A 25,981-nucleotide genomic window follows, 5' to 3' on the forward strand; every position below is an offset into this window, starting at 1 on the left:
AAAGTTGTAGCTATGTCGGGCATGGTAACTGCAGTTACCTCTGTCCAGTACAGAGAACAAAAACCAGGGCTTTCTGTCCTCCTTCAGAGGAATCTGCTTCTACTCAGTTATATCTGTGTGAAAGCCTCTCCCCCCATCTCCACCGTACAGCCCAGGAAGGAGGGGTCCCTGCTGCAGGCAGTTCTGTGATGAGGGCCGCAGATGAGCTGCAGACCACAGAGGCCATCTGGCTCTCCAGAGGTTGACCCAAGGAAACCTGAGGCCTTCACTTTGGGAGGTCTCTCCAGTACCTCTTTTTAGAACACAGCACAACCAATTCATCTCAACCCGCTTGCCTGCACCCCGAGGCCACAGGATGATTCCTGTGGCACATCTGATTTCAGAGGATTGCTTCCTCTCCCAGGGAGTCCCAAAGCCTTGCCCCTTGAGCTGGGCATCCTACGCTCTTTCCCTGGGCACATTCTGCTACCAAATGTGTTACAGAGGAAGATATAAATGCCAAATGGCAGCCGTGGCAGGGGCACTGCTACCTTTGGACATGGGGCTAAAAGGGTCCCCGGCATAGCATCCCTTGTGGTCAACCATGTTGGTCACAAACGTGAGAATCGCCTGCTTTCCCAGCTATGGAGGGGGCAGTGAGGAATCTCGCCAGGCTGTCGGACCCTCTGCACCGCCCCACCCCCCCTCTGTGCAGCCAGAAGGGCCATAATTCTGCTCCTGGCGGGGCGCACAGGGAAACCAACGCCTGCCACCGCCTATTGCCAAGCCCAGAGAGGGACCGGGCGCTGTGCCCCGCCAAGGCTGCCTGCCGGCAACTCGAGGATGCAGCCTGTCTGGCGTGAAAGGCCGGGCTGCTCCTCCTGGGACTGGGCGTTCAAGGGAAGAAGCAACCTGCCGCCGCCCCAGCATCCCGGCTGCCCAGGCGCCTTGCGGGGGAGGGGGGGTGCTCAGCCGCTCACTGCGCCTGCGTCCCAGAGGGTGCCTCGCGGCCCCTTGGGAGATGTGGTCCGGTGGCGGGAGGCGCGCGGAAAAAGGCCTAATTTCCGGCGCGCGTGTGACGTCACGTTGGCGGGAATGGCCACGGCGAGCGCTGCGGCGGCCGAGCAGGCGGCGGAGGCGCGGAGCATGGAGCTGGAGGCGGCGGTGAACCGCTGGGCCGTCCTCTTCTACGCCCACCAGGCCTTGCGGGCCTTCCGGGCCGGGAACAGCCAGGGCTTTCGGCAGCTGCGCGATGTCCTCACCGGTACGCCGTCGCCTCGGGAGGCCCGGCAGCGGGGGGCGTCGGGGGGAGGGCCGGCCGCGAGGAGAGCCGCGGAGCTCCCGCGACGAAATCCGACCTGGCTCCGGGGGTGCGTGCTCGCAGCCGCCCGGCCCCGCTTGACCGCCTCTGCCTTGTTCCCCCAGCCGTGTTGGCGCGGCCGGTGGCGCTGGAGGAGCCGATCCGGATCCAGCTGCGGATTATCCAGATCCTGTCCAGACTGGAGGAAGGTGAGCGGGGCCCAGCCCCTCTTAGCTCGCTCCCGGGGCCGGCTGGGCCTTGCGGCGGAGGCGCGGTTAGCGTTTAAAATGGGATCGGAGCAGGGGACTAGAAACTTATGCAGAGAGTCTGAAAAATCTGGAAGTGTGTTGTCCAAGGGATGAGGAGAAGGGAAAGCAAAGATCTAGAATCCAAGACATGAAATAATTTTATTAAGCGGGCAGAAAAACTGATTTCAGCCTAATGTTAGGAAAAACCTCTCTGATAAAGGAAAATGTGTGTAGATCAGGATAGAAATAAGGGGCCCTTAGTGCTCTTTGAGCTTGGCTTTTTCAGGTGCTGATAGCCCTGATGATGTTACCTAGTTTGGGAATGAAATGTCTGCTGCAAGGAGTCGGGGGAGTTGCTTTTCATGAGGGGCAAGGAAAATCTGACCGTGCAGGGGTGCTGACTGCTTGCCAGAAACACATCTAAAGCAGATTGATGATTCCCTACCCCTAATTTGTCTGCAGGTGGAGGTTATGGATTCCTTTGCTGTGTGGGAGGAGGAGAGTAGGCAAAGGGGCTGATGGGTGCAGAGGGCAGAGGAAAGTATGGTTTTGATGATTTAATTTTTGATTGGAGCTGCCCTGAGTTTGTTATAAGGTGGGCAGCTACATAAACGTTTTCAACAAAGTCTCTGTAACAATAAGAATAGCTTAAAATTAGAACCAGTGTTTGAGGGAGGTAGTGAGTGTATGCAGGCCAAGCTCAGATGAGGATTGAACAGCCACTTTTCATAAATTTTTGTGTTGAGCAGTAGAGTGATTGTGGTGGGTTCAGAGATCCCTGTCAGTTGCAGAATTATATGCTGTATTGCTTAATTGGGTTATTCTACCATTACTCATAAAGTAATTGAAGAACGCATCTGTACTTCTAAAATGTACATTCCATTTATCCAAGTGTATGGGTGGGTATATGTATCCGCACTGAGATACCATAGTTTAAAAAATAACAATCTTTTTTTTTACTTTAGATTGGCCCATTGATTCAGCAGCTGAAGTTGCGCCTCTTGAAAATGTGCTTGCCCTTCTGGAGAAGCTCAGAGAGGAATGTCACATCAACATGGAAACAATGGAGGAATTAAAGAGAAGAATAAAGGAGGCTGTAAGGATGACTGTTTCATCTCCTGTTGAGATGAATAATTAGTCATAATAATAATTATTATTAAATGAGGGGTCCTTGGTGCTCTCTGAACCTGGTTGTTTTCTTGCAGATATTTCATTACTTAAACTAGGTATTGATGCTGCAGGAAGGCAGCCAGGCTCAGAGAGCACCAAGGACCCCTCATAGGTTGCCAATCCATTGATGCTGGTTCTGCAAACATGCCAGGCCAGAAATCCCCAACCTTCTGCAGTCAGTAGATGCTCTCATACCACATGGCTCTTGTGAAAGGATTATACAGTCCTGCAGATCTGAAGCCAAAAAGTGTTCTACCATCCAACCTTGAATTTAATTTTTGGTACCTTTTCCTCAGTTTCATGAAAAACCTTGCTTTAACATTATGATCTTGCTTATGGTCTGTGTTAAGCCACAATTATTTATTGATGTTCTCTGAATGAATGACACCCCCCCCCGGGGAACTTTAACTCCCAACCATCTCCCACTGGACATCTCCCAGTGTCCGTTTTCAGAATTGTTTGCATTGTTGTACATCAGAAAGCTGAAAAAGGATTTTGGAGCAGATAGGGCATGTCCTCTGCATTGTTAGCATCTCCTTAAAGAAGATGCCTCTTTCCAAGCTTACCCACTCAGTCCAAGGAAAGTGCTCTGAAGCATCTTGTTGCCCTTAGATATCATTCCTAAAGGTATTTTTCAGGGGGGTCTCAGTGCCCAGGAAAAGAGGTAGCATCAAAACAAAGTTACCTTTTCTTATGATCATGAACCAGCATTAATGCAACTTTAGATTCTTATACTGCACCAGGCAAAAATGTGGTTATTTTAAGACTCTTTATTGCACATTTGGTGAGGCATGAAATCCTCTGTAGGACAAGTCTAGCCAACAAATTTAATTCAGTAAAGCATGACTTAACACATTTATGAAAACAGCCATAGGGTAATAACTGCGCATGTTACTTGTAGACTAAAGCTTACTTACATATTCCAGTGAGATCTAGCAAGTATACATTGCAGCTTTAAATCTGCTTGACAGAAAAGGCCATTCCAAAAAATAAGGCTGACATTTGAATGAATGTGCAATGAATTAAATTAGAGCATTGTTTCTTAACAACCATTTCTCTGAAATGATCTAGGTTTTACTACCTAAGAAGGGGGTTGGACTGGAAGATCTCTAAGACAGTGTTTTTCAACCTTTTTTGGGCAAAGGCACACTTGTTTCATGAAAAAAATCACGAGGCACTCCACCATTAGAAAATGTTAAAAAATTTAACTCTGTGCCTATATTGACTATATATAAAGTAATTCTCTTGAATAGGAATCAAATAAACACAAAGAAAGTATTTTATAATTACTTTTCAATTTTTCCCACGGCACACCAGGCAACATCTCGCGGCACACTAGTGTGCCGCGGAACAGTGGTTGAAAAACACTGCTCTAAGACATCATCATCATCATCATTTTATGTTGTTGTTATTTAGCAAAAACCACCAAGGGAGCAGGCCTTGGATATTGAGCAAGACTCCGAAAATGGAAGCAAGGGAGCTGCCATGGGCTCAGTCTCCACTTTCTGTCCATTGAGTTCAGAATTGGAGAAAGGGCTTAACTGGGGGGGGCACGTAAAACAGATCCTGAAAACACTGTTTAGAAAGCCGCAAAAGGTATGGTTGCATTCTTACTTTTATTTTTTTGCTTCAGGCTGTTATCACCTGTATTAAGAACAAAGAATATGAACATGCCAACAAAATCTTAAAGAAGTACCTGTCTCAGGACCCAAGCAGCAAGGTGAACACTTTGGATATGTCCCAGTGAGGTGTCCTTCCTTCCCTCGCAAAGCCAGTGGCTTTCTTGGATCCCTGTCTTCTCTCAAGGGGGAGAAGAGAGCAGGCATTTGACTGCCATTTGTGTCTCTGGCTGTTTCTGAGCATTGCAGACTGCATGTCAGCTCCCCCTTCTAGGTCCTTGCAAAGATGCTGATTTCTGCTTCTTTTCTTGGCCTAGCAAATGAGTGCAATTTTGCATCACATCATCCAAAAGAAAAACTGTTCTCATCCAGCCATCTGTGATTTGACCTACAAAGTTTTCCAGCAACGGATTTTTCTCTTCTTCCAATCTTACTTGGATGATTCTGAGCCATTTCTCTTAGTGGTGAGTGTTGGTTTTAAGGCCAGTCCAGCCTTAATGAGTTTCATTTGACTTCAATGGCCACAGCAGCTGTTCAGTCTAACTAATGTGATCATAGATACATGTCTAGCATCTGATGCTTAACACAAAAGCATAAATGTAAATAGATTCAGCTAAAGAGGTAAAGTCTCCAGGTAAAAGGAAAGATTTAAAGAGCAAAGAAATAGTTACAATAAGAAAACAGTGCTACAAATACAGTACTAGAAATCAATCCTCGGAATAGAAACTTAGGAACTGTAATAATTGTATAGTTATAGCAGTGGCAAGATATTAACATAACACAGGAGTTCAGTTTTTCTCAGTAATAGTTTTGTGTGGGAAAAGCAAATACAGTCTCGTCTGGATTCTGCACCTGTGGTGACTCTCGTGCTTTTTATTTAAGATGGCAAAAAGGTATTGCGATGATCACGTGGAGTCCAAGGAGAGCCCAGCAGCTAGCGGGGAGAGAATGGCTGTGTCAGGGGCTGCACAAGAGGCTCCCGAGACCTCGAGGACAGCAAATGGAGAGAGAGTAGGAAAACTCAGCGAGGCCCCAGAGGCAGGAGGAAGGCCGGAATCTGGAGCAGGAACCGGAGAAACAGCAGCAAAATCTTTGCCAGCACTGGATAAACGTGAAGTCTTGGGTTGTGCGGGGGCTGCCAGTGAGCCCACCAAAGCACCCACACAGGTGGATGGAGCGACAGGGACAGCAGAGCCCACTGCCACGGCCCCCGTGTCTGCGCCTTCTAACGACTCATCGCAGTAAGTCCTCTCTGGCGTGAGAGTCCATGTACAAAGGCTGCAGATTGCGAAAATTGGGCAAAGGAATGTTAGAGCAACGCTATTCGTTCAGGGGTCTCTATAAATATGAGTGGACATTTAAATTGGGGCGGTGTCGTAATTTGGGGGATGACATAAACCATATTCAAAGTAACTTTAAAGCAGTCCATCAAATCTTTACAATTGGAACAGCTGAGCCTTGTCTTTTGTAACAGAGAGGAGAGAGTTGCGTGCTGTGTAAGGCCCTTTCCTTAATAGCAGGATCTAAATGAACACTGCCAAACTGCATTTGGCTTTCCTCAGTCTCTGCCCTGCCCTATTGTTGGCAATGACCAGCAGAGTAAAATCCACAGAGATTCCTTTACCTTTTTTCTTTTAGCCTCTTCCCTGCCTATGTTTTGGGGCTCTCATTTGGGGTTGGGTTGGAAGGGTTAGCAGTGCAACGTGCCAGGAGATGCAAGGGAGGGGGATGAATGTGATTGTGGTTACTACATCTGCTTTGGGTCACTGTGATGCAATCATCTGCTGGCTGGTAGGTGTTCCAGGGTGCATGAAATGGCACTTGGGGTGTTACTCTGGCTGATAAGCATCTTTTCCCAAAGAGGATCCTATGACTCCACAAGGAGACGTTTCCTTGATTGGATCTTTGTCTTTGCTCTGATTTTGATTTGATTTGATTTGATTAAATTTATATGCCGCCCTTCTCCCTGAGGACTCAGGGCGGCTCACAACCATAAAAATTAAAAAACATAAAGTAAATTTTTAAAAAAAGAATTAAACAATAGATGCAATAAATACAAGACAATTTAACCCAGTAAAAAGCCTAATTAAAAACTGTAGTCAGTCCAGGCCCGCTTGTTGGAACAACCAGGTCTTCAGGTCACGGCGGAAGGACCGAAGGTCGGGGGCCGTCCGCAGCTCCAGGGGTAGTTCATTCCAGAGGGTCGGCGTGCCCACAGCGAAGGCTCTCCCCCTGGGGGTTGCCAGCCGGCATTGTCTGGCCGACGGCACCCTGAGGAGGCCAACTGTGGGAGCGAACCAGACGATGGGAGGTTGACAATGGCAGCAGGTGGTCTCGCAAGTACCCTGGGCCTAAGCCATGTAGGGCTTTAAAGGTTATAACTAGCACCTTGAATCGCACTCGGAGGGTAACCGGAAGCCAATGCAGCTCACGCAGGAGTGGTGTAAACATGGAAGTACCGAGATACTCCCTTAAGCACCTGCGCGGCCGCATTTTGCACCAGTTGAAGCCTCCGGGTGCTCTTCAAGGGCAGCCCCATGTAAAGAGCATTGCAGTAATCCAGGCGAGAAATGATGAGGGTGTGGGTAACTGTGCATAGGGCATCTCAGTCCAAAAAGGAGCAACTGGCGCACTAGGCGAACCTGTGCGAAGGCCCCCCTGGTCACGGCCGTTAGATGATCTTCCAAATTAAGCCGTGAAACCAGGAGGACACCCAAGTTGCGAGCCCTTTCTGAGGGGGGCAATACCTCCCCCCCCATCAAAAGAGATGGAACTTGGACATTCACATCCACAGCCATTCGGTCTTGGAGGGGTTAAGCATGAGCCTGTTCCCTCCCATCCAGACCTGCACCGCCTCCAGGCACCGGGACATCACGTCACGGTTGGCTGGCTCGGGGTGGAGATAAACAACTGGGTATCATCTGCATATTGGTGATACCTCACCCCAAAGCCACGGATGATCTCACCCAGCGGCTTCATATAGATGTTAAACAGGAGGGGGGAGAGAACCGACTCCTGAGGCACCCCACAAGTGAGGGGCCTCGGGGTAGATCTCTGTCCCCCTGCCGAGAGGTAGGAGGAGAACCACCGTAAAACAGTGCCTCCCACTCCCAACCCCTCAAGCCGTCGCAGCAGGATACCATGGTTGATGGTATCAAAAGCTGCTGAGAGGTCAAGTAGGACCAGGACAGAGGAACAACCCCTGTCCCGGGCCCACCAGAGATCATCCACCAGTGCAACCAATGCCGTTTCCGTGCTGTAGCCGGGTCTGAAACCGGACTGGTATGGTTACAGATAGTCCGCTTCATCCAGGAATTGTGGGAGCTGACGCACCACCACACTTGGCAACCTTCGCTACAAAGCGAAGGTTGGAGACAGGACGGTAGGCCAGGTCCAGAGCAGGCTTCTTGAGGCGGGGCCTCACCACCGCCTCTTTTAAGGCGGAGGGGAAGACACCTTCCATCAAAGAAGCGTTGACAACTGCCTGGAGCCAGCCCCGTTACCTCCCAGGCGGCCAAAACCAACTGGGCATTTTAATTTTCCCCTGGTGAAGGAGGCACAGCAGTGGCGAGGCCTCCTTGCCCTTGAGCTGGATAGAAATTGGCAGAGCTCACGGAATATTCGTCTGGGGTTCTTGTGTTTTGTAGGGCCTCAAGCCTGAAGCCGGCTTTCTACGTGTTTTCGGTGCTGAGAGAAGCCTTCAAGATTCTTTCTGGTGCCCCAGACCCTGAGGAGGCCTTCTTGCAACTGGACAAGACTGACTGGACTTATTCCAAGCCACTCTCGCCTTCCGGCTCCCCCAGAGCTAAGCGCCAGAAGATAAATAATGTCACTGTCCAGTGTGATCTTGGTCTGGAGGAGAACAGTTCCCTGCCTTCTGTAAGCAACATGCAGATTATGAAAGAGAAGCATTTCAAGCATTCCCCTGAAAGGCATTTGGCTCTGAAGCCACTTGTGACTCTAGAGGTCCAGTCATCAGAGTGCGAAGATAGCCGCCCAAGTGCACCACCCCCAGGTTCCAGGTATGGGATGAGGGCTCCCTTTGGGTCTCTGTTAGGAGAGGTGGCAGTGCTGCAGTCTTGGAAATATTTGCACTGGGTGCCCTTTCTTCTTGCAGATCTCCTCGGGCATTTGCAGGGTTTGGCCATAGCCACTTCCCTAAAGGGGAAGGGCTGTGCCCCAGCAGGGCTATTCCCCTCTGGGCGGGGATCAGGATGATTGAAGGAACTCATTTTTGAACTCCTATTGTGATTTGGGGTAAGAACAACGTCCCCTGGATGTTTGTCAATGTGTGCCTCTGTGGCTGACCGTGGCTGATGCTGTCAGAGCCCAGGAGGGCCTCACCTGTAATCGGGCTTTCTTTTCTGCTTTAGGGGGGCCAAACAAGCGGCTCTTTCCGTTCTTCAGGAAGACAAGGAATCTTGGAGCGATGAGGACGAAATGTTCATGGACCAGCGTGAGTGGAGATTGCTGCAGAAACCTGGGCCCTGTGGGTCTGATGTTTGGTGCCTCAGCCTGATTTCCTCTAAGCCAGGAAAAAGGTCATCTTGGCCACGTGCCTTCTGCTGATTGGGGAGAGCTTGGAGGAACAGAAGTTGCCAAAGTGGGGATAGCTGAAGCCTTGAGAGGCACAAGCTGGCACTTCAAAGGGGAGGGCAGCCTCTGCACCAGGAAGGCTGCACCTGCCTATCTTGCGTTTCTGGTGCAGAGTTGTCCTGGCAAAAACCACCTGATGTCTGACCCAAGAAGGCAGAAGCACTCTGGCTGTGTATGGCAGAAAAAATCCCCAGGCAATATTTGTGCCTGTGAACCTCTTCAGACTTCCAGGTGCTAATTTTGTTTTCTTTTTTTCAGAATTAGAGTGGTCGGTTGGCACCAGCACTTCTGGGGCTAGGAGAAAGGTAATGTAACCTAACCCAAGCAGAGACTTTCTAAATTGATCATTGCCCATTTCTTCTCTAAAAATAATTAGACAATCTGGGTAATTATTGCCACTGATAGGGCAGGAATGTTGGAAATTGCTGCTCAGGGACTGCTCTGCTATGGCTGCTGCTGTTTCCAGCTTTTTCAGCTCCCCTCAGAGTTGGCAAAGTTTGTATCTTCTCAGTGTAGACTAGTTTTGGTTTAGGCCAGGGGCCTTTAAACCTGGCCCTTTAATGACTTGTGGACTTTTAACTCCCAGAATTCCTCAGCCAGCATGCCTGGCTGAGAAATTCTGGGAGTTGAAGTCCACAAGTCATAAAAGGGCCAAGTTTGAAGGCCCCTGTTTTAGGCAATATAAAATTAAAAATATTATGGGCACACAGAGTGCCTGGGAACTTTTTTCCCCATTTTCTACATTTTTATTAATTTTTCTTTAGCAGAAAGAACCTGCAAATGAGTTTTTCCATTCTTGCTTATTCATGAAGGCTTCCATTGCTTCTTTTGCAGTGGTCTTCAGAAGAGACTACATGGATCAAGAAAGGTGTGGAGAAGTTTGGGGAGGGGAACTGGAAAACCATTTCTAAAAATTATCCTTTTAAGGATCGCACACCAGTGATGATCAAAGACAGGTGGAGAACAATGAAAAGACTTGATTTAATGTAAGGCAGATTCTGCCTTAAATGTTTTGAGTTAGCTGTTGCCATGCCTTGAATATATTGAGTTAGCTGTTGCCTTAAATATGTAATGTAAATTAAAGAATAAAATCTTTGTGTTGAGTAATTCACAGTAAGGGCATATTTTATAGCAATCAGGACATCAGTCAACAGCAAACTAAGCATCAAAAAAGAACTGCACGCCAACATAATCAAAGCAAGATAATAAAAGTCAAAACATTATATAGAATATGCCAGTATCTATGAAATACGGCAGCCACATAAAACTGGGTTTTCCAGCAAAAGGTGTGTGGTCCGAGAGACTCAGCCCTGGTTAATGTTCTTCACTCCCACAAGGTGCCCGAGGGCCCAGATGGGAGAAGTGCCTGGAGCGGTATGGGCAGCCCCCTCTTGCCGAGTGGATTTTATCTGGTTGCAGGCAGAGTATCCTCCATTAGTGAAAAGGGGTTTATTCTCTTGTGTTTAATCCAAACATAAACTTAGTCATGTTTTCTTTCTCCCATGATCAAGGAAACACTGGGCTGAAAGGAATTTCCAAAGCCGCCAACCATTTAACACTTTTGCTTTTGGTTCTTCTGCCCCTGCCAACATCTCCGGGACAGAATAACCCGGTTATGTTCATGTGACAGCTAGACAGCTGCCTTTTGGGGTAATTTGAATTCTTTACTGAACATGCAGCCGGTCTAACCTGGTGGGCGTAGAAGATGTACCAAGGCTGCTCCCAAGGGTGGCGAGCCAGTGGGGGTCACGAATCTCAGAAGTTGGTCACAACCAAGAGACTCGCCTCCTTTCCCTGCTACGGAAGGGGCACCGGCAGGGAATCCCCGCCGGAATCCGGCTTCTTGGCAGACTGAATGCGGGGCCGCGCAGGCCTGTCGCCAGAACGCGTCCCCCGCCGCATCGGCTGGGGGGGGCTGGACCGCCCCCGAGCCGTTGGGGGAGGCTCAGCCGCTCACTGCGCCTGCGTCCCAGAGGGTGCCTCGCGGCCCCTTGGGAGATGTGGTCCGGTGGCGGGAGGCGCGCGGAAAAAGGCCTAATTTCCGGCGCGCGTGTGACGTCACGTTGGCGGGAATGGCCACGGCGAGCGCTGCGGCGGCCGAGCAGGCGGCGGAGGCGCGGAGCATGGAGCTGGAGGCGGCGGTGAACCGCTGGGCCGTCCTCTTCTACGCCCACCAGGCCTTGCGGGCCTTCCGGGCCGGGAACAGCCAGGGCTTTCGGCAGCTGCGCGATGTCCTCACCGGTACGCCGTCGCCTCGGGAGGCCCGGCAGCGGGGGGCGTCGGGGGGAGGGCCGGCCGCGAGGAGAGCCGCGGAGCTCCCGCGACGAAATCCGACCTGGCTCCGGGGGTGCGTGCTCGCAGCCGCCCGGCCCCGCTTGACCGCCTCTGCCTTGTTCCCCCAGCCGTGTTGGCGCGGCCGGTGGCGCTGGAGGAGCCGATCCGGATCCAGCTGCGGATTATCCAGATCCTGTCCAGACTGGAGGAAGGTGAGCGGGGCCCAGCCCCTCTTAGCTCGCTCCCGGGGCCGGCTGGGCCTTGCGGCGGAGGCGCGGTTGGCTTCGAGGGGCTCTGCACGCTCCGATCTCAGTCTAACGGCCAAAGCGCAGGATGCGGGGTCTCTGAGGGACGGGCTGCCTGCAGGAGGGCGGTCACCTGGGCGGCTGGTGCCCGTTTCCTTCAGCCGGGGCTCTCTCAAGCTGAGCAGGGGCAGCTGGCTGGGGCAGGGTCGGAATTCGGGAGGGGGCTGAGAGGGAAGGCCGCCCGTGTTTGTTTGGGAAATGGAAACAGTCCGAAGCAGCCAAAGGAAAATTTACTGTTACTGTTCTCCAGAAATAGGACTCACAAAGAGAAGTAGTACTGGAGGAACAGAGGTTATAGTAGCTTAGCAGAAGAGTGGTGTAGTAAAGAGGACAAGCCCTTGTGGATGTGTTGCCCGTATTCTGTGGATTACAGGATTTTGCTTACAAATGAAGCATCTGTACCTCTGAAATGTACATTCCATTTTTCCAAGCGTATGGGTGTGCTATCGTAGTTTAAAAGTAACAAGCCTCTTTTTTTTTACTTTAGATTGGGCCATTGATTCAGAAACTGGGCTCACGCCTGTTGAAAGTGTGCTTGCCCTTCTGGAGAAGCTCAGAGAGGAATGCCACATCAACATGGAAACAATGGAGGAATTAAAGAGAAGAATAAAGGAGGCTGTAAGGATGACTGTTTCGTCAACAATAATTTCAGTGGGGATGATGGTCACTCTTTTTAAGCAGGACAAGGGGGGGCCACACCAGGGAAATTGTTTTAGAAGTAATACAAAACCAACTTTTCCCCTTCCTCTTTTTTCCAGTTCAAAACTGACCGTTAACTATATTTACAAATATCCCTGACTTGCTTTGTATAGATTTAATAGCTACGAAACTCTTGTCACTTTGAGAAAAGGATAGGAAGGCCGGCTACTCTCTGATGATGAAAGTTAACTAGCGAAACCACCAAGGGAGCAGGCCTTGGATGTTGAGCGAGACTCCGAAAATGGAAGCAAGGGAGCTGCCGCGGGCTCAGTCTCCACTTTCTGTCCATTGAGTTCAGAATTGGAGAAAGGGCTTAACTGGGGGGGCCACGTAAAACAGATCCGGAAAACACTTTGTTTAGAAAGCCGCAAAAGGTATGCTTGCATTCTTACTTTTATTTTTTTGCTTCAGGCTGTTATCACCTGTATTAAGAACAAAGAATATGAACATGCCAACAAAATCTTAAAGAAGTACCTGTCTCAGGACCCAAGCAGCAAGGTGAACACTTTGGATACGTCCCAGTGAGGTGTCCTTCCTTCCCTCGCAAAGCCAGTGGCTTTCTTGGATCCCTGTCTTCTCTCAAGGGGGAGAAGACAGCAGGCATCTGGCTGATAATTATGGCTATTTTAGAGCATTGTGGATTGGCAGTCAGCTCACCCTTCTAGGCCCTTCAAAGATGTGGATCTCTGCTGCTTTTCCTTGGCTAGCAAATTAAGGCTATTTTGCATCACATCATCCAAGAGAAAAACTCTTCTCATCCAGCCATCTGTCAGTTCTCCTACAAAGCTTTCCAGCAGCGGATTCTTCTCTTCTTTGAACCTTACTTGGACGATTCTGAGCCATGTCTCTTTGTGGTGAGTGTTGGTTTGAGGTCACGTTTCGCCTTAATGCTTTGATCATTACTTCAATGGCCGCATAGTGCTACAAATACAATATTAAAAATTGATCCTTGGATAGAAACTTAGGAACTGTAATAATTGTATAGTTATAGCAGTGGCAAGATATTAACATAACACAGGAGTTCAGTTTTTCTCAGTAATAGTTTTGTGTGGGAAAAGCAAATACAGTCTCGTCTGGATTCTGCACCTGTGGTGACTCTCGTGCTTTTTATTTAAGATGGCAAAAAGGTATTGCGATGATCACGTGGAGTCCAAGGAGAGCCCAGCAGCTAACGGGGAGAGAATGGCTGTGTCAGGGGCTGCACAAGAGGCTCCCGAGACCTCGAGGACAGCAAATGGAGAGAGAGTAGGAAAACTCAGCGAGGCCCCAGAGGCAGGAGGAAGGCCGGAATCTGGAGCAGGAACCGGAGAAACAGCAGCAAAATCTTTGCCAGCACTGGATGAACGTGAAGTCTTGGGTTGTGCGGGGGCTGCCAGTGAGCCCACCAAAGCACCCACACAGGTGGATGGAGCGACAGGGACAGCAGAGCCCACTGCCACGGCCCCCGTGTCTGCGCCTTCTAACGACTCATCGCAGTAAGTCCTCTCTGGCGTGAGAGTCCATGTACAAAGGCTGCAGATTGCGAAAATTGGGCAAAGGAATGTTAGAGCAACGCTATTCGTTCAGGGATCTCTATAAATATGAGTGGACATTTTCCCCTGGTGAAGGAGGCACAGCAGTGGCCTCACCTAGAGAGGCCTCCTTGCCCTTGAGCTGGATAGAAATTGGCAGAGCTCACGGAATATTCGTCTGGGGTTCTTGTGTTTTGTAGGGCCTCAAGCCTGAAGCCGGCTTTCTACGTGTTTTCGGTGCTGAGAGAAGCCTTCAAGATTCTTTCTGATGCCCCAGACCCTGAGGAGGCTTTCTTGCAACTGGACAAGACTGACTGGACTTATTCCAAGCCACTCTCGCCTTCCGGCTCCCCCAGAGCTAAATGCCAGAATATGGAAAACATCACTGTCCCGGCTCTTCTCAGCCTGGAGAAGATCAGATCTGTGCCCTCTATAAGCAACATGCTCTTGTGGAAAAAGGGGGAACATTTCAAGCATTCCCCTGAAAGGCATTTGGCTCTGAAGCCACTTGTGACTCTAGAGGTCCAGTCATCAGAGTGCGAAGATAGCCGCCCAAGTGCACCACCCCCAGGTTCCAGGTATGGGATGAGGGCTCCCTTTGGGTCTCTGTTAGGAGAGGTGGCAGTGCTGCAGTCTTGGAAATATTTGCACTGGGTGCCCTTTCTTCTTGCAGATCTCCTCGGGCATTTGCAGGGTTTGGCCATAGCCACTTCCCTAAAGGGGAAGGGCTGTGCCCCAGCAGGGCTATTCCCCTCTGGGCGGGGATCAGGATGATTGAAGGAACTCATTTTTGAACTCCTATTGTGATTTGGGGTAAGAACAACGTCCCCTGGATGTTTGTCAATGTGTGCCTCTGTGGCTGACCGTGGCTGATGCTGTCAGAGCCCAGGAGGGCCTCACCTGTAATCGGGCTTTCTTTTCTGCTTTAGGGGGGCCAAACAAGCGGCTCTTTCCGTTCTTCAGGAAGACAAGGAATCTTGGAGCGATGAGGACGAAATGTTCATGGACCAGCGTGAGTCCATTATTCATGTATTTGCCCTAAACTCTGCCAGTAAGCCTGAAGGGAATGTTTATCCTCTCCACTTGCGTTTCTGGTGCAATGTTGTGTCCTGGAAGGTAGAATCACTCTGGCTGCATATGGCAGGAAAAATTGCCAGGCCATATTTATGCCTGCCAACGTCTGCAAGTGATTTCCTTTTCCTTTTTTCCTTTCAGAATTAGAGTGGTCAGTTGGCACCAGCACTTCTGGGGCTAAGAAGAAGGTAATGTAACCTAACCCAGGCAGAGACTCTCTGAAACAAAACAAATTGATCATTGCCCATTTCTTCTCTCTAAAAATAATTTAGACTATCTAGATAATTATTGCCACTGATAGGGCAGGAATGTGGGAAATTGCTGCTCAGGAACTGCTCTGCCGTGGCCACTGCTTATTCATGATGGTTTGCATTGTTCCTTTCGTAGTGGTCTTTAGAAGAGTCTGAATGGATCAAGGAAGGTGTGGAGAAGTTTGGGGAGGGGAACTGGAAAGCCATTTCTCAAACTTATCCTTTTAAGGATCGTACATCTGTAATGATCAAGGACCGCTGGCGAACAATGAAGAAACGGGGATTAAACTGAATTTGAGGACAGATTGCGCCTTGAAGTTATCGCATTAGGTGTCGCCCTGCCTTAAATATATTATGTAAAATAGGTAATAAAATGTTTGTATTGAATAATTTGCAGTCCAGGAAGCTTCTTTTATAGCAATCAGGACATCAGTCAACAGCAAACTAAGCATCAAAAAAGAACTGCACGCCAACATAATCAAAGCAAGATAATAAAAGTCAAAACATTATATAGAATATGCCAGTATCTATGAAATACGGCAGCCACATAAAACTGGGTTTTCCAGCAAAAGGTGTTTGTGTGGTCCGAGAGACTCAGCCCTGGTTAATGTTCTTCACTCCCACAAGGTGCCCGAGGGCCCAGATGGGAGAAGTGCCTGGAGCGGCATGGGCAGCCCCCTCTTGCCGAGTGGATTTTATCTGGTTGCAGGCAGAGTATCATCCACTAGTGAAAAGGGGTTTATTCTCTTGTGTTTAATCCAAACATAAACTTAGTCATGTTTTCTTTCTCCCATGATCTGGCCAATTCCTTGGAAACATTGTTCTTGGGGAAGTGACGTGTCCTTCAGGCCAGGGGTGCAAGGATGCAAGTTTAAATGTGTACACTCATTTTTCCAAGGGAGGAAAGAAAAGGCATAAATAAGCTGTTAAAAATGGGCTGCATAGAGAAGCATCACATTTCTGCTTCTGTGCCATCCTTTGAAATCAATTAGGAGTCTTGAAGCCCCATCCCCACCTGCTACCCTTCAGCTGAGAGCCACATGAACAGCCCTTCCTCACCCTGCTGCCCTGAGAGCCGGCAGCTGCTCGGTGGTCCCACATCCTGAGGTGCTTGACAGGCTGCAGGAGGGCAAGGTCACCCCCTTGCCTTTGTGGAGCAAAAGGGAGCAAGCAACTTAGCCCAGGAGCTGCTGGAGCTGAAGGTCCCCAGGCAATCGGCACAGCACCCTGAGAAGGGAGGCCTTCTCACTCTGGCCGTGGCACAGCTTCCCAAGGGGTCCCTCAGGCCCCTCCCCTCCCCAGGTTGCTCCGCCTGAACCAGCAAAGTGCTGGCCAGGAGCAGCTCTGTTAATGATTAGCTCAGCCAACTGCCAGGTTGCAGTTCCTCCACAGAGCCCACAGCCAGCTGGCATCCGTTTGCCAACATGCTTGCCCTGTTACAGATGGTGGGGCTCCTGGGTTTGCTTCAGGGGCTGCAACGTGCCCACTGCCAAGAGAGGAAGCAGCCAGGGGGGTCCCACAAGCAGCCTCTCTCCCCCATGAGGGGCTGGTATGACTTTGCCATTGTCATCTCTGCAGGTGGCATTGAATGCCTCTGGCAATTTGCACGCCAAAATGGCTCCTTCTACTTCAGCTATGAGGTGGGTGCCGTGGGGAAGGAGGCAAAGGGGGAAGCCCTCACCAATTGTGTCTAGCTGCAGGATTAGTCCCTCCTGGCAGCCCCCATTGTGAGCAGTAGAAAAGCTGCCCACAGCTGTACTGCCCAAAATTATTCCAGCAGGATTCTGCCCAGCATCTTCCCTCAGTGGATCCCAGAGACCTAGCCACCCTGGAAAGGGAGGGTCCCTTGTACACCTGAGTCCACCAGGCAAAGGGGGGAGGGGGGAATCCTGCAGAGATGCCTGCCAAGATATGCCTGGAAGCAGCTGGAGCAGACCTGCTCCAGAACTACTGGATCTCCACCCTGCCTCTTGTGAGAGTGGAGGATGCCCCCACCACCCAGCCCAGCCTTTGCCCACATGAGGACTCCCTGTTACCAGCACCTGAGTTTCTATGCTGCTTGGAAAGGAGGGGGAGTGCTCTCTCCCTGCCATACAAGTAGCTTGTGTCCCAGTGCAGACCCCTGGAGCTCTTTCGCAGGCAAGAGGCACCTGCAGGGGGAACCTGTGATTTAAAACCAACTCAGCCACTTTCAAGGCACTTGGACCCAGGAAGCAACAGTCATTGGCCCCGTTGATCCTTCCCAATTTTACTTGGTCGCTCTTGCTTCCAGGTGCAGTGGACTTCAGGCCTTGGCCATGACAGACACATCCTAGCAACTGTGAATGACCCCAGTGGCTTCCACCTTGGCACCTCCCAGGATGTGCGGGGACAGATCAACTTCCCGACTCGGGAGACAGGTGCCCCACTGTTGGCTCTGCCCCAAAGCCCCATCCAGAAAGCTGCTTCAATGACACCATTTTCTGTGCTGCCACCGTCCTTGTTTCAGTGTTGCGTGAAGACAACACTTGGGCTTGTTAGTCATAGTTTAGGGCAGGCATGTCAAACTCGTGACGTATCGGAACTTTTTCCCATTGCCGAAAATGGGATGGGCGCGGTTTCTCTGTGATGCTCCGGCCCGCGGGCCGGCAGTTTGGCACCCCTGGTTTAGGGAGTCCGATTCATCTACCCCCCTCCCCCAAGTATGTGAAAGCCTCAATTGCTAGAACGCCAGCAAGCAGAGGCTGGCAGAGTGGCATCTGCCACTGTTGCAGATTCTTCCATGAAAATATCCTCCACTTTTGGCCCAAACATACTATTTGAGCCTCTTTTGGGTCCTCATAGCTTTTTTAATGGAGAAATCTTACTTTATATAACCTTTTTTAATTCTAAGGAGAGCTGAATACCAAATCCAATTCCAATCTCACCCCTGCATTGAATTCCTGTTTCAGTATTTTTGTGCTTTGGAGATAGAAAACAACTAGGAAATTGCTAGGAAAGGTTGACAGCACACGTATGTTTGGAAGGAAAAGCAGATTTAAGCATGGACACAACTTTCCTTCTTCTGTCCTTTACTGTACATCGCCTACCCAGTGCAGCGGAAGAGGGCAGCATCACAGAAAATGTCCCTGAAACTTGGCCTAATTCTCCCTCTTTACAGGCTTCTACCAGCTATGCCTGAGTAATCGATACAACCATTTTGGAAGCGTGCAAGTGTACCTCGACTTCGGAGTCTTCTATGAAGGCTTTGATCTAGAAACTGCCGAGCTGAAGAGGACGGATCTCAACGGCACCCTGGAAGCAATTGAGGTATCTAGTCTAAAGGCCTGAAAGGAAAGTAGCAGGTAACTGCCTTTATTGGCTAGTTAGGAAGGGGAAGAGGGAGGTGCTCTTCTTCCTCTAAATGCCAGGAGCTGAATCTGATTTTTTTTAAAATCCAAAATAGAAGAGCACCACCAAGCTGTTGACCAATATCTTCCACATGTGGCGCTACTACAACTTTGCTCGGATGAGGTCAAGGACAGACTTCAACCTTCTCCAGTCCAACTACACCTACGTGAACTGGTGGTCAGCAGCTCAGAGCGTGGCCATTGTGCTCTCTGGCATCCTTCAGCTCTGTTTTCTCAAGCGGCTCTTCGCTATGCAGCCGAGCAACAAGCCCAGATGCTGAAACCTCAGCAGGAGGCGACACCAAGCCCCAAAGCAGGAGGAGGGTCCCACCTCTGGCTACAAAGACAAGGAGTGAGTTATTCATACCCTTCTCAAGGCTGGAATTTGCTAATAGGATAATAAACCCAAAGAATTCTGTCAATGTTTGCAATTCTCTTTAGGTGAACTGACTGACTAGGAGCAACATCAGCATACGTGAAAATAAATATTAATTGAATTTTTGAAATACACTATGCTGTAACAAGAGAGTTGAGACAGATGATTATCCAAATAGAACAGGGACATCTTTTATGTGTATGGAACCAGAATTGTCCCCTTCATAATTTTTCTGTCTTGAGATGCAACTGCCCAGCTAAAAAGGTAAAACAAATGCATTCACTGTGCTAAAAATAACAGAAATGGCATCTTTATTATCTCCTAGAGCTCAACATGTGTAAATCAAAGTAATAACATCAGATAATTTGAGTAAGAGTTATAGCAGGGGTCCCCAACCCCCGGTCCGTGGACCAGTACCGGGCTGCGGCATGCCAGCAACTGGTCCGCACAAAGAAAACCCCATCCAAGGGATGCAGGCAGCACACAAAATCACGCCCCCCTCCGGTCCACGGAAAAACCTCCACGGAACTGGTCCCTGGTGCCCAAAAGGTTGGGGACCTGAGTTATAGCTTCATCCCAAAGTTTTACAAGTTGTTTAACTAGCAGGCAGATACTGGTCACATGTTACATGTTTCTGACTGGGAAACATTCATATTTCATCAATCAGCAGTCCTTCCAGATTGCACAAAAAGAGGCATTAAATAATCCAAAGCAGAGCACAGTTTTTAAGGTTTCCAGCTGACAGAGAGTGCTAGGAGGAATTCAGCCCTGTTTATTAAGTCAGTGTCTCCTCATGCCGTATGTACTCGCCTACGTCTGCTTGGTGAAATACTACAATTGCCATGGGATCCACTTTTCGACACTCCTGGGTGGTTTTGGCTGCCACCCCAAATCCCTGCAGGAAACAAAGAGGGTAAGGTGAATAATACAACTCTTCTTTGTATCAGGACCCACCCAAATCCAAACACCTGCCACAACTTACCAGAGGGACATCAGCCATAGAATACACCACCACTCCTTGGTACTGAGCAGTGCTCTCAGTGATACGCCCCAGACCGGACTTCAAGAGGTGGTTCCCATATAGGAAAGACTGTTCTGCCCCAGGCTTCACCCAGACTTTGTACTGTAGGAGAGAAACAGAATAAGCCACTGAGTTTTAAAGCCTCAAGAAGTGGTTCCTTGCATGATAAAATGACCTCTTACGCCTCTTGCACTGAATTAAACAGTATTGCTGCTTCATTTCCAGGCCTCGCTGGTCTTTGACCGCTTGCAGTCAAAATGTTACTCACTGTCCCAAGGCAAGCCTGTTGACATTCTGGCCCTCTCCCATTCTTCATTTTGGAGCATGACAAACATCTTCTCTCAGATCCTTCAAACCTCACGCTTGGGAAAAGAGAGAAAATGCTTCTGAAATAAAATTGACATTGGCTCATCTTTACCTTGGCATAAGGGGCGAGGTAATCCAGGGCAGTGATATGGAGCCGGAATTTTTGGGTCTTGGTGAATTTTCCAAAGCAGGTGCCCAGGGACACCAGACCGTCCCGTGGAATATTTGTAGCTAGTTTCAGAAGTCTCTCGCTGAAAAACAAAGTGGAGTACAGTCACCAGGGAGTTTAGGAACAGGTTTCAGTGGGCCAATCTCAAAACCTCTGGGGCAAATGGAGGGTCAGCCATTGCTTTGGTCCCTCTTTAAAGCTGGACTGGGCGAGATGGGGAGGACATCGGCTTCCCTCTTGACCAGCCCTCCTCAACCTTTATACCCTGGAGGAGCCACTGAAATCATCGGTATAAAAGTCACAAAACGTACAAAAACCTCCCTTCCAATCCAGGTTCGTCGACTGTTACACACGGGGGAGTACCCCCGCTCAAAGGCCACCCCCTCCCCTCCTTCGCCTCGCGGCGCTGGCCACCGGCGGGCCCCGCCGACCTGACGTAGTAGACGCGGTCCTTGTGCAGGCGGAAGCAGTAGGTGCCGTCCGGCCGGTCCACCAGCAGCTGGATGTTCTCGCCGACGCTGCGAAGGGAACAGAGAGAGTCGGCCGGGGAGTCCCGCAGAGCCTCGGTTAAGCCCTCCGCGCCCGGCCTCCCTTCAGCCCAGCCCAGCCCAGCCCACAAGCCACGCGGCACGCACTATCGGGCGAGCTTCTGGAAGAGCACGCGGGTCTCCTCCTCCGTCAGCGGCCGCATCGCCCCTCCGCCCGCAGCGCAAGAGACAGCGCGGCCGCGTGACGACGCCCAAGCCTGGCCGGGCCCGGAAGCTGCTCCCAGGGCCGGAAGCGGCCTCACCGCAGGAACATCCAATCCGCGCTTGCTTCATGGACTATAGAGCGCCAGAGACCTTCGGAATAGAGCGGCCAGGACGGAAGTCGGAAGTGCTATCGAACGGGCCCCAGCGCCCCGGTTGCCATAGCGATCACTTCCTGGTCCACGTAGATTCCGCGATGGCGACCTCGGAGGCGGCGGCACCGGGCAGCGGAACGGACGTGGAGGAGGCGAGCCTGCTGGCCTGGCTGTTTCGCGCGTCGCCCTCAGGGGTGCCGGCGGGAGACGCGGAGCTGCCGACCTACCTAGCGGCGCTGTCGGGGCTGGGCCTGGAGGCGCTGCGGCGGGAGCCCGGGCGGCTGGCGGAGGAGCGGGCGCAGCTGGGGGCGCAGACGCGGGCCTTGGCCTTCGCGCACTACAAGACCTTCATCCGCTCGGCGGAGTGCACCGCCGAGACCCGCCGCGGCTTCGGCGGCATCGAGCAAGGCCTGGGCCGCCTGCTGGACCGCCTGCCGCCCTTCGCCGAGGCTTGCCGGTGAGCCGCCGCGTCCCGGCCGGAGGGAGGCGTGGCGGGTGCCGACCAGGCCCGCCCGCTGACTCGCCGCCTTCTCCCGCAGGGGCTTCACGCGCCACGCCGAGCAGATCGCGCAGAGCCGCCGGATGAACAACGTGACGCTGAACCGCCACACGGAGATCCTGGAGGTGCTGGAGATCCCGCAGCTGATGGACACCTGTGTCCGCAACAGCTACTACGAGGAGGCGCTGGAGCTTGTCTCCTACGTCCGCCGCCTGGAGAAGAAGCACGCTGGCGTCCCTGTAATCCAGGTGCAGGCACCACTGGGGATGGCCCGTGGGTGAACCGCTTTGAACTTCCATCCTCTGCTCGCTGTGAACTTGACCCGAGGGGCTTGGGGTGAAGGCAGGAGAGGACATGGCCTTAGTCTTGAAGCAGGACTCCAGCTCAGAGGAGGGAGAAGGCGAAGCATTTGTGGTTCCTCTGTGGTAAAAAGTGTTGGGGCTTCTACGGCTTTTCTTTCCATCTGTAAAATGCTGGTTGCTTTTATACTGAGAATTTTGGGATGATTTAGGACCAAGTACCTTTTGTTACGTGAGTTGCTCAAATATACCATAGACAACCACGTCTCAGCGTAGACATTTCATGCCGGCTGGCCTAAATGCTGCCAGAGCACACCTATGGCAATATTACAACAGTGAGTCCAAAGGGCCATGTGGCGTTGTGAATTGGAATTGGGGTATGCCTCTTGCATGGTTTTGTGAATTATTTTCAGAGCACCTGTCCCAGTAAGAACGGCTTCTCTTTCCTTCCCAGGGCATAGTGGCTGAGGTGCGTCAGTCCACACAGCTCATGCTTACTCAACTGATCCAGCAGTTACGCACCAACATCCAGCTACCCGCTTGTTTGCGTGTCATTGGCTACCTGCGCTGCATGGATGTGTTCACAGAGGCTGAACTGCGCATCACATTCCTGCAAGCAAGAGACTTCTGGCTGCGCTCCATCCTTGCGGCTGTTCCTGATCATGACCCCTATGTGCACATCACAAAAACGATAGAGGCCTGCCGTGTGCATCTCTTTGACATTGTCACGCAGTATCGTGCCATATTTGCAGATGAAGAGCCGCTGGTACTGCCCCTGGGGAAAGACACCTTCAATGAGAGTGCTATCTTCCATGGGTGGGTGCTGCAGAAAGTCTCCCAGTTTCTGCTCGTTCTTCAGCGAGACTTACAACGTGGTGTGGGCAATCACCTTGACTCTTTGCTGGGTCAGTGCATGTACTTTGGCCTGTCCTTCAGCCGGGTAGGGGCGGACTTCCGGGGCCAGCTTGTTCCCATTTTTCAGCATGTGGTGCTTCTTACCTTCAAGAAAGCTATGCAGGAGGTCACAGACCAGTTCCAAGAAGAGATGAACTCCTACACATTGATCTCTACGCCGGCTCTCCTGGGCAGTGCCATCTCTGTGCCAATGCCTTCTGCCCAGCCAGGCACCTTGCAGCCCCCTCTGGTGCTACTAGACTTTCCCCCCCTTGCGCACTTGCTCAACAACATCCTGATGGCCTTCAATGATTTGCGTCTCTGCTGTCCTGTCGCTCTGGCCTCAGTTGTGGCAGCTCTCCTGGAGGATGTGCTCAGCCAGGTACTGCTCTCTATCTTAGACTGGATAAAATATTCTGTATTTCTCAGTGATAAGAATAATTATTTTAATGGCTATTCCAGAAGCTTGAATGTATTCTTCCCATTTTAAGCTGAGCTCCTTAGAATCTCTCATAGTCTCTTTGCAGCTAGTGGATTTTGTCTAGTAGTGTCATGCACTGCCTGGTTAGATAATTCATGATCTGAATTTTCAGTAGGTAATTTTCATCCAGTTGCTCTGAATTTATAAACCAAAGACTTCTAATGAGTCTTTTCTCTCACCAGGGTGTAAAGATCATTCTGGCTTTCCATCGGGCAGAGGCAGCAGCATTCAGCAGTCAAGAGCAAGAGCTGTTTGTTCAGTTCTGCACAGCGTTCCTGGAAGACCTGGTGCCATACCTCAACCGCTGTCTCCAGCTCCTCTTCCCTCTAGCCCAAATTGCACAGATTCTGGGTATAGTTACTTTTACTTCCTTGCAGAAAGCGGTAGAAGGAAGCTGGTGGAAGTGAGGCCACACTTTAATTGCTCTTTGGAGCTAGAACCGGCCCCTTGTCTGTGGAGATTCTCAATCACCCTACTCATGCTTGTCCAAAAGGTGCTTTTTCCAAATGGCAGCTGTGCTTTCTTTGTATTTTCTTTGAACACCAAGAACGTCTAATTGCCTTTTGGAAAAAGAAACTTTGGGACGATTGGCCTGTCAGGGATTGATGTGCATAGGTGCCCGGGAGGGATCACAGACTTGGAAAAGGAACCTCCTCTGGGATTTAGGATTTATGGAAGTGTGTGGTTTCCCATTTTTGTGTTTGTTTCCTGTCCTGCTAGGTGTTCCTGCTGCTCAGGTCCATAAATATGGAGGTCTCGCCTGCGTAAATGAGGAGGCGATCCAGGAGCTCCTGGGCTCAGTCCTCCCCAAGAAAGAGACTGCTCTCCCCCTGGCCGAGAAAGGGCTGGCCCAAGAGTGCCTGCAACTTCCCCTGGACTTGGGACTCTCTGGCTCAGAGCAGGAAGAAGCAGATCCCAGCCCCGGCATCTCTCTTCCTCCAGTTGCAGAGAAGGGCCCCCTTTCTGAGGACACACGGCCGCTCAGTGTGGTTCCCGCCACGGGATAGCTGGTGGAGGATTTGGGGCTCATCTGCTGAAGGAGCATCTGTGGGCATCCCCCACTCTCCCCTGGCCAGGCGAGGGCAGCGCTTGGCTGCAGGTGCCCTTTCTGGCGGCCTCCTTTGCCAAGCAGGAAGGGAAGGTTGGGGGCTCAGAGGCAAGGGAAGAACTGTGAGAATAAAGTTGGCGTTTCCCTTTCTCCGCTCTAGTACTTGATTGTGGGCGCGAGGCGCTTTCGCCCCTCCCACTGCCCCTCGCCAGGAGGGTGGAGGAGCTTGAGCGCGGCCCGTGGGGCTCCATCTGCGCTTGCGCGATCTGATTCACCTCCCACCTTTCTTACTGTGCAGCCTCCGTTCAAGGAGCACTTCCGGGCCGGATGGGCGCGCTCGGCGGAGGGGAGGCCTCCTGCCGCTGGGGGCGCTCTTCTGCCTGGCCGATGGCGGCGCGGAGCTGGGATCGCGGGCTGCGGGGCATCCTCCGCGCCAGCCTGGTTCCGTGCCGGCCGCACGGCCTCGCCTTCTCGGATCGGCCCTGGGGGGAGCTGGGCGGCGGCTGGCGCAAGCTGCGCCGGCGGCTGCTGAGCCCGCGCGAGCCGCCTTTCCAGCGCGTCTGCCTGGTGGGCGATCCGGCGCTGCGCGGCGTGGCAGCGCCGGTGGAGCCGGGGCGGGTGGGCAGCGCGGAGGTGCAGCGGCTGATCTCACGGCTAGTGGCGGTGATGCGGCGGGAGGGCTGCGTGGGGCTGAGTGCGCCCCAGCTGGGGGTCCCGCTGCAGGTCTTCGTGGCCGAGTTCCGCGGCCCGCCGCTGCCGGAAGAGCTGCGCGCACTGGAGGCCGTCCCCTTCCCGCTGCGTGTCTTCGTCAACCCGGCCGTGCGGGTGCTGGACAGCCGGCCCAGCTACTTCACCGAGGGCTGCGCTAGCCTGCCCGGCTTCTCGGCCGTGGTCGCCCGGCACATGGGCGTGGAGGTCTCAGGTGAGGCGGGGGCGAGGACAGGCGGCCGCAGGGGACACGGTGCCCTGCTCGCCTCCGGGATCCCAAAGCGGGCCCCGCTGTGGGGCTTTTTCTCCCCCCACCAGGACTAAACGAGGCTGGAGAGGAGACCACGTGGCAAGCCAGAGGCTTCGCAGCACGCATCATTCAGCACGAAATGGACCACATAAAGGGGATCCTCTACATCGACAAGATGGAGAGCAGGACTTTCACTTGCTTGCATTGGGCCAAGGTCAACCGATAAGCGCATCCTTTTAAGCCAGGGAGGTAGCTGCTTCATCGGTGGGGTGCCCACCTGCTACAAGCAGCAGCCTAGCCTCTGCTGCCTTGCAGGATTAGAACTTGCTGTGAACGTTAACTTGCTATTTCTGTGTAAACTCAGTTAAAAAAATAAGTGTTGTAAGCCTTCATTTCCAGCACTTTATTCTTTCACAAGCCATCTCCGTACAACCCATCACTTTAAAATCTACATGTGGGCTGGGCTGGGGAAAAACAGTCCTTCAGCCCTCTTAAGTACAAGGCAGGCCTAAAGCAGCAGGTGGCAGATTATATTAACCACAGTGCAGTGGGGTACTTGCCTCTGTGGCACAAATTCACCCTGACCCCAGCCATGGGTGTGTGTGCACCTATCACTCTGCCTGTTCAGCTCTGATTGTAGAAGGCAGTTCTCCTTGGCCACAGGTACAGAGAGAAGCTACCTTGGGACCTGT

At 51.6% G+C, this 25,981-nt stretch overlaps 5 protein-coding genes across 5 annotated transcripts; 4 read left to right on the top strand and 1 right to left on the bottom strand.

The window, feature by feature from the left end:
* Window positions 1-792: 792 nt before the first annotated feature.
* Window positions 793-15,416, top strand: TERF2 (telomeric repeat binding factor 2). The gene is given in 20 exon segments (XM_081335638.1): window positions 793-1,400; window positions 1,403-1,488; window positions 2,493-2,623; window positions 4,331-4,417; window positions 4,634-4,780; window positions 5,199-5,557; window positions 7,964-8,338; window positions 8,690-8,772; window positions 9,171-9,217; window positions 9,747-9,898; window positions 10,615-11,302; window positions 11,305-11,398; window positions 11,979-12,109; window positions 12,602-12,688; window positions 12,898-13,044; window positions 13,307-13,665; window positions 13,902-14,279; window positions 14,631-14,713; window positions 14,917-14,963; window positions 15,163-15,416. Coding segments are annotated over 20 exon segments (4,215 nt in total). The 5' UTR covers window positions 793-822; the 3' UTR covers window positions 15,319-15,416.
* A 221-nt stretch (window positions 15,417-15,637) lies between these two features.
* TMED6 (transmembrane p24 trafficking protein 6) lies at window positions 15,638-18,904 on the top strand. Its single transcript, XM_081335941.1, has 5 exons — window positions 15,638-16,666; window positions 17,299-17,425; window positions 18,166-18,314; window positions 18,451-18,746; window positions 18,836-18,904. Exons 1-4 carry the CDS (start codon window positions 16,451-16,453, stop codon window positions 18,673-18,675), a joined length of 717 nt encoding a protein of 238 aa, XP_081192067.1. The 5' UTR covers window positions 15,638-16,450; the 3' UTR covers window positions 18,676-18,746; window positions 18,836-18,904.
* Window positions 18,905-19,058: 154 nt separating this feature from the next.
* NIP7 (nucleolar pre-rRNA processing protein NIP7) lies at window positions 19,059-21,083 on the bottom strand. Its single transcript, XM_081335946.1, has 5 exons — window positions 20,902-21,083; window positions 20,698-20,784; window positions 20,210-20,348; window positions 19,753-19,893; window positions 19,059-19,665 (listed from the first exon to the last, which is right to left on the bottom strand). Exons 1-5 carry the CDS (start codon window positions 20,955-20,957, stop codon window positions 19,546-19,548), a joined length of 543 nt encoding a protein of 180 aa, XP_081192072.1. The 5' UTR covers window positions 20,958-21,083; the 3' UTR covers window positions 19,059-19,545.
* COG8 (component of oligomeric golgi complex 8) lies at window positions 21,002-24,480 on the top strand. Its single transcript, XM_081335938.1, has 5 exons — window positions 21,002-21,567; window positions 21,650-21,857; window positions 22,363-23,184; window positions 23,466-23,634; window positions 24,004-24,480. Exons 1-5 carry the CDS (start codon window positions 21,086-21,088, stop codon window positions 24,288-24,290), a joined length of 1,968 nt encoding a protein of 655 aa, XP_081192064.1. The 5' UTR covers window positions 21,002-21,085; the 3' UTR covers window positions 24,291-24,480.
* Window positions 24,481-24,492: 12 nt separating this feature from the next.
* PDF (peptide deformylase, mitochondrial) lies at window positions 24,493-25,676 on the top strand. The gene has a single exon (XM_081335942.1). The coding sequence runs from the start codon at window positions 24,659-24,661 to the stop codon at window positions 25,361-25,363; it is 705 nt and encodes a 234-aa protein (XP_081192068.1). The 5' UTR covers window positions 24,493-24,658; the 3' UTR covers window positions 25,364-25,676.
* The last annotated feature ends 305 nt before the right edge of the window (window positions 25,677-25,981 follow it).

The sequence above is a fragment of the Vipera berus genome (genome assembly GCF_964194415.1).
Source record: "Vipera berus genome assembly, chromosome: 10".
Lineage (NCBI taxonomy): Eukaryota > Metazoa > Chordata > Lepidosauria > Squamata > Viperidae > Vipera > Vipera berus.

Coding starts and splice junctions, on each gene's coding strand:
- TMED6 (XM_081335941.1), top strand. CDS start 16,451: ATGCTTGCCCTGTTACAGATGGTGGGGCTCCTGGGTTTGCTTCAGGGG. Junction 16,667..17,298: donor CCTTCTACTTCAGCTATGAG/GTGGGTGCCGTG, acceptor TCTTGCTTCCAG/GTGCAGTGGACTTCAGGCCT. Junction 18,315..18,450: donor GCACCCTGGAAGCAATTGAG/GTATCTAGTCTA, acceptor AATCCAAAATAG/AAGAGCACCACCAAGCTGTT.
- COG8 (XM_081335938.1), top strand. CDS start 21,086: ATGGACTATAGAGCGCCAGAGACCTTCGGAATAGAGCGGCCAGGACGG. Junction 21,568..21,649: donor CCCTTCGCCGAGGCTTGCCG/GTGAGCCGCCGC, acceptor CTTCTCCCGCAG/GGGCTTCACGCGCCACGCCG. Junction 21,858..22,362: donor CTGGCGTCCCTGTAATCCAG/GTGCAGGCACCA, acceptor TTTCCTTCCCAG/GGCATAGTGGCTGAGGTGCG.
- PDF (XM_081335942.1), top strand. CDS start 24,659: ATGGGCGCGCTCGGCGGAGGGGAGGCCTCCTGCCGCTGGGGGCGCTCT.
- NIP7 (XM_081335946.1), bottom strand. CDS start 20,957: ATGCGGCCGCTGACGGAGGAGGAGACCCGCGTGCTCTTCCAGAAGCTC. Junction 20,349..20,697: donor GACCGCGTCTACTACGTCAG/GTCGGCGGGGCC, acceptor TTTGTTTTTCAG/CGAGAGACTTCTGAAACTAG. Junction 19,894..20,209: donor ACCTCGCCCCTTATGCCAAG/GTAAAGATGAGC, acceptor TCTCTCCTACAG/TACAAAGTCTGGGTGAAGCC.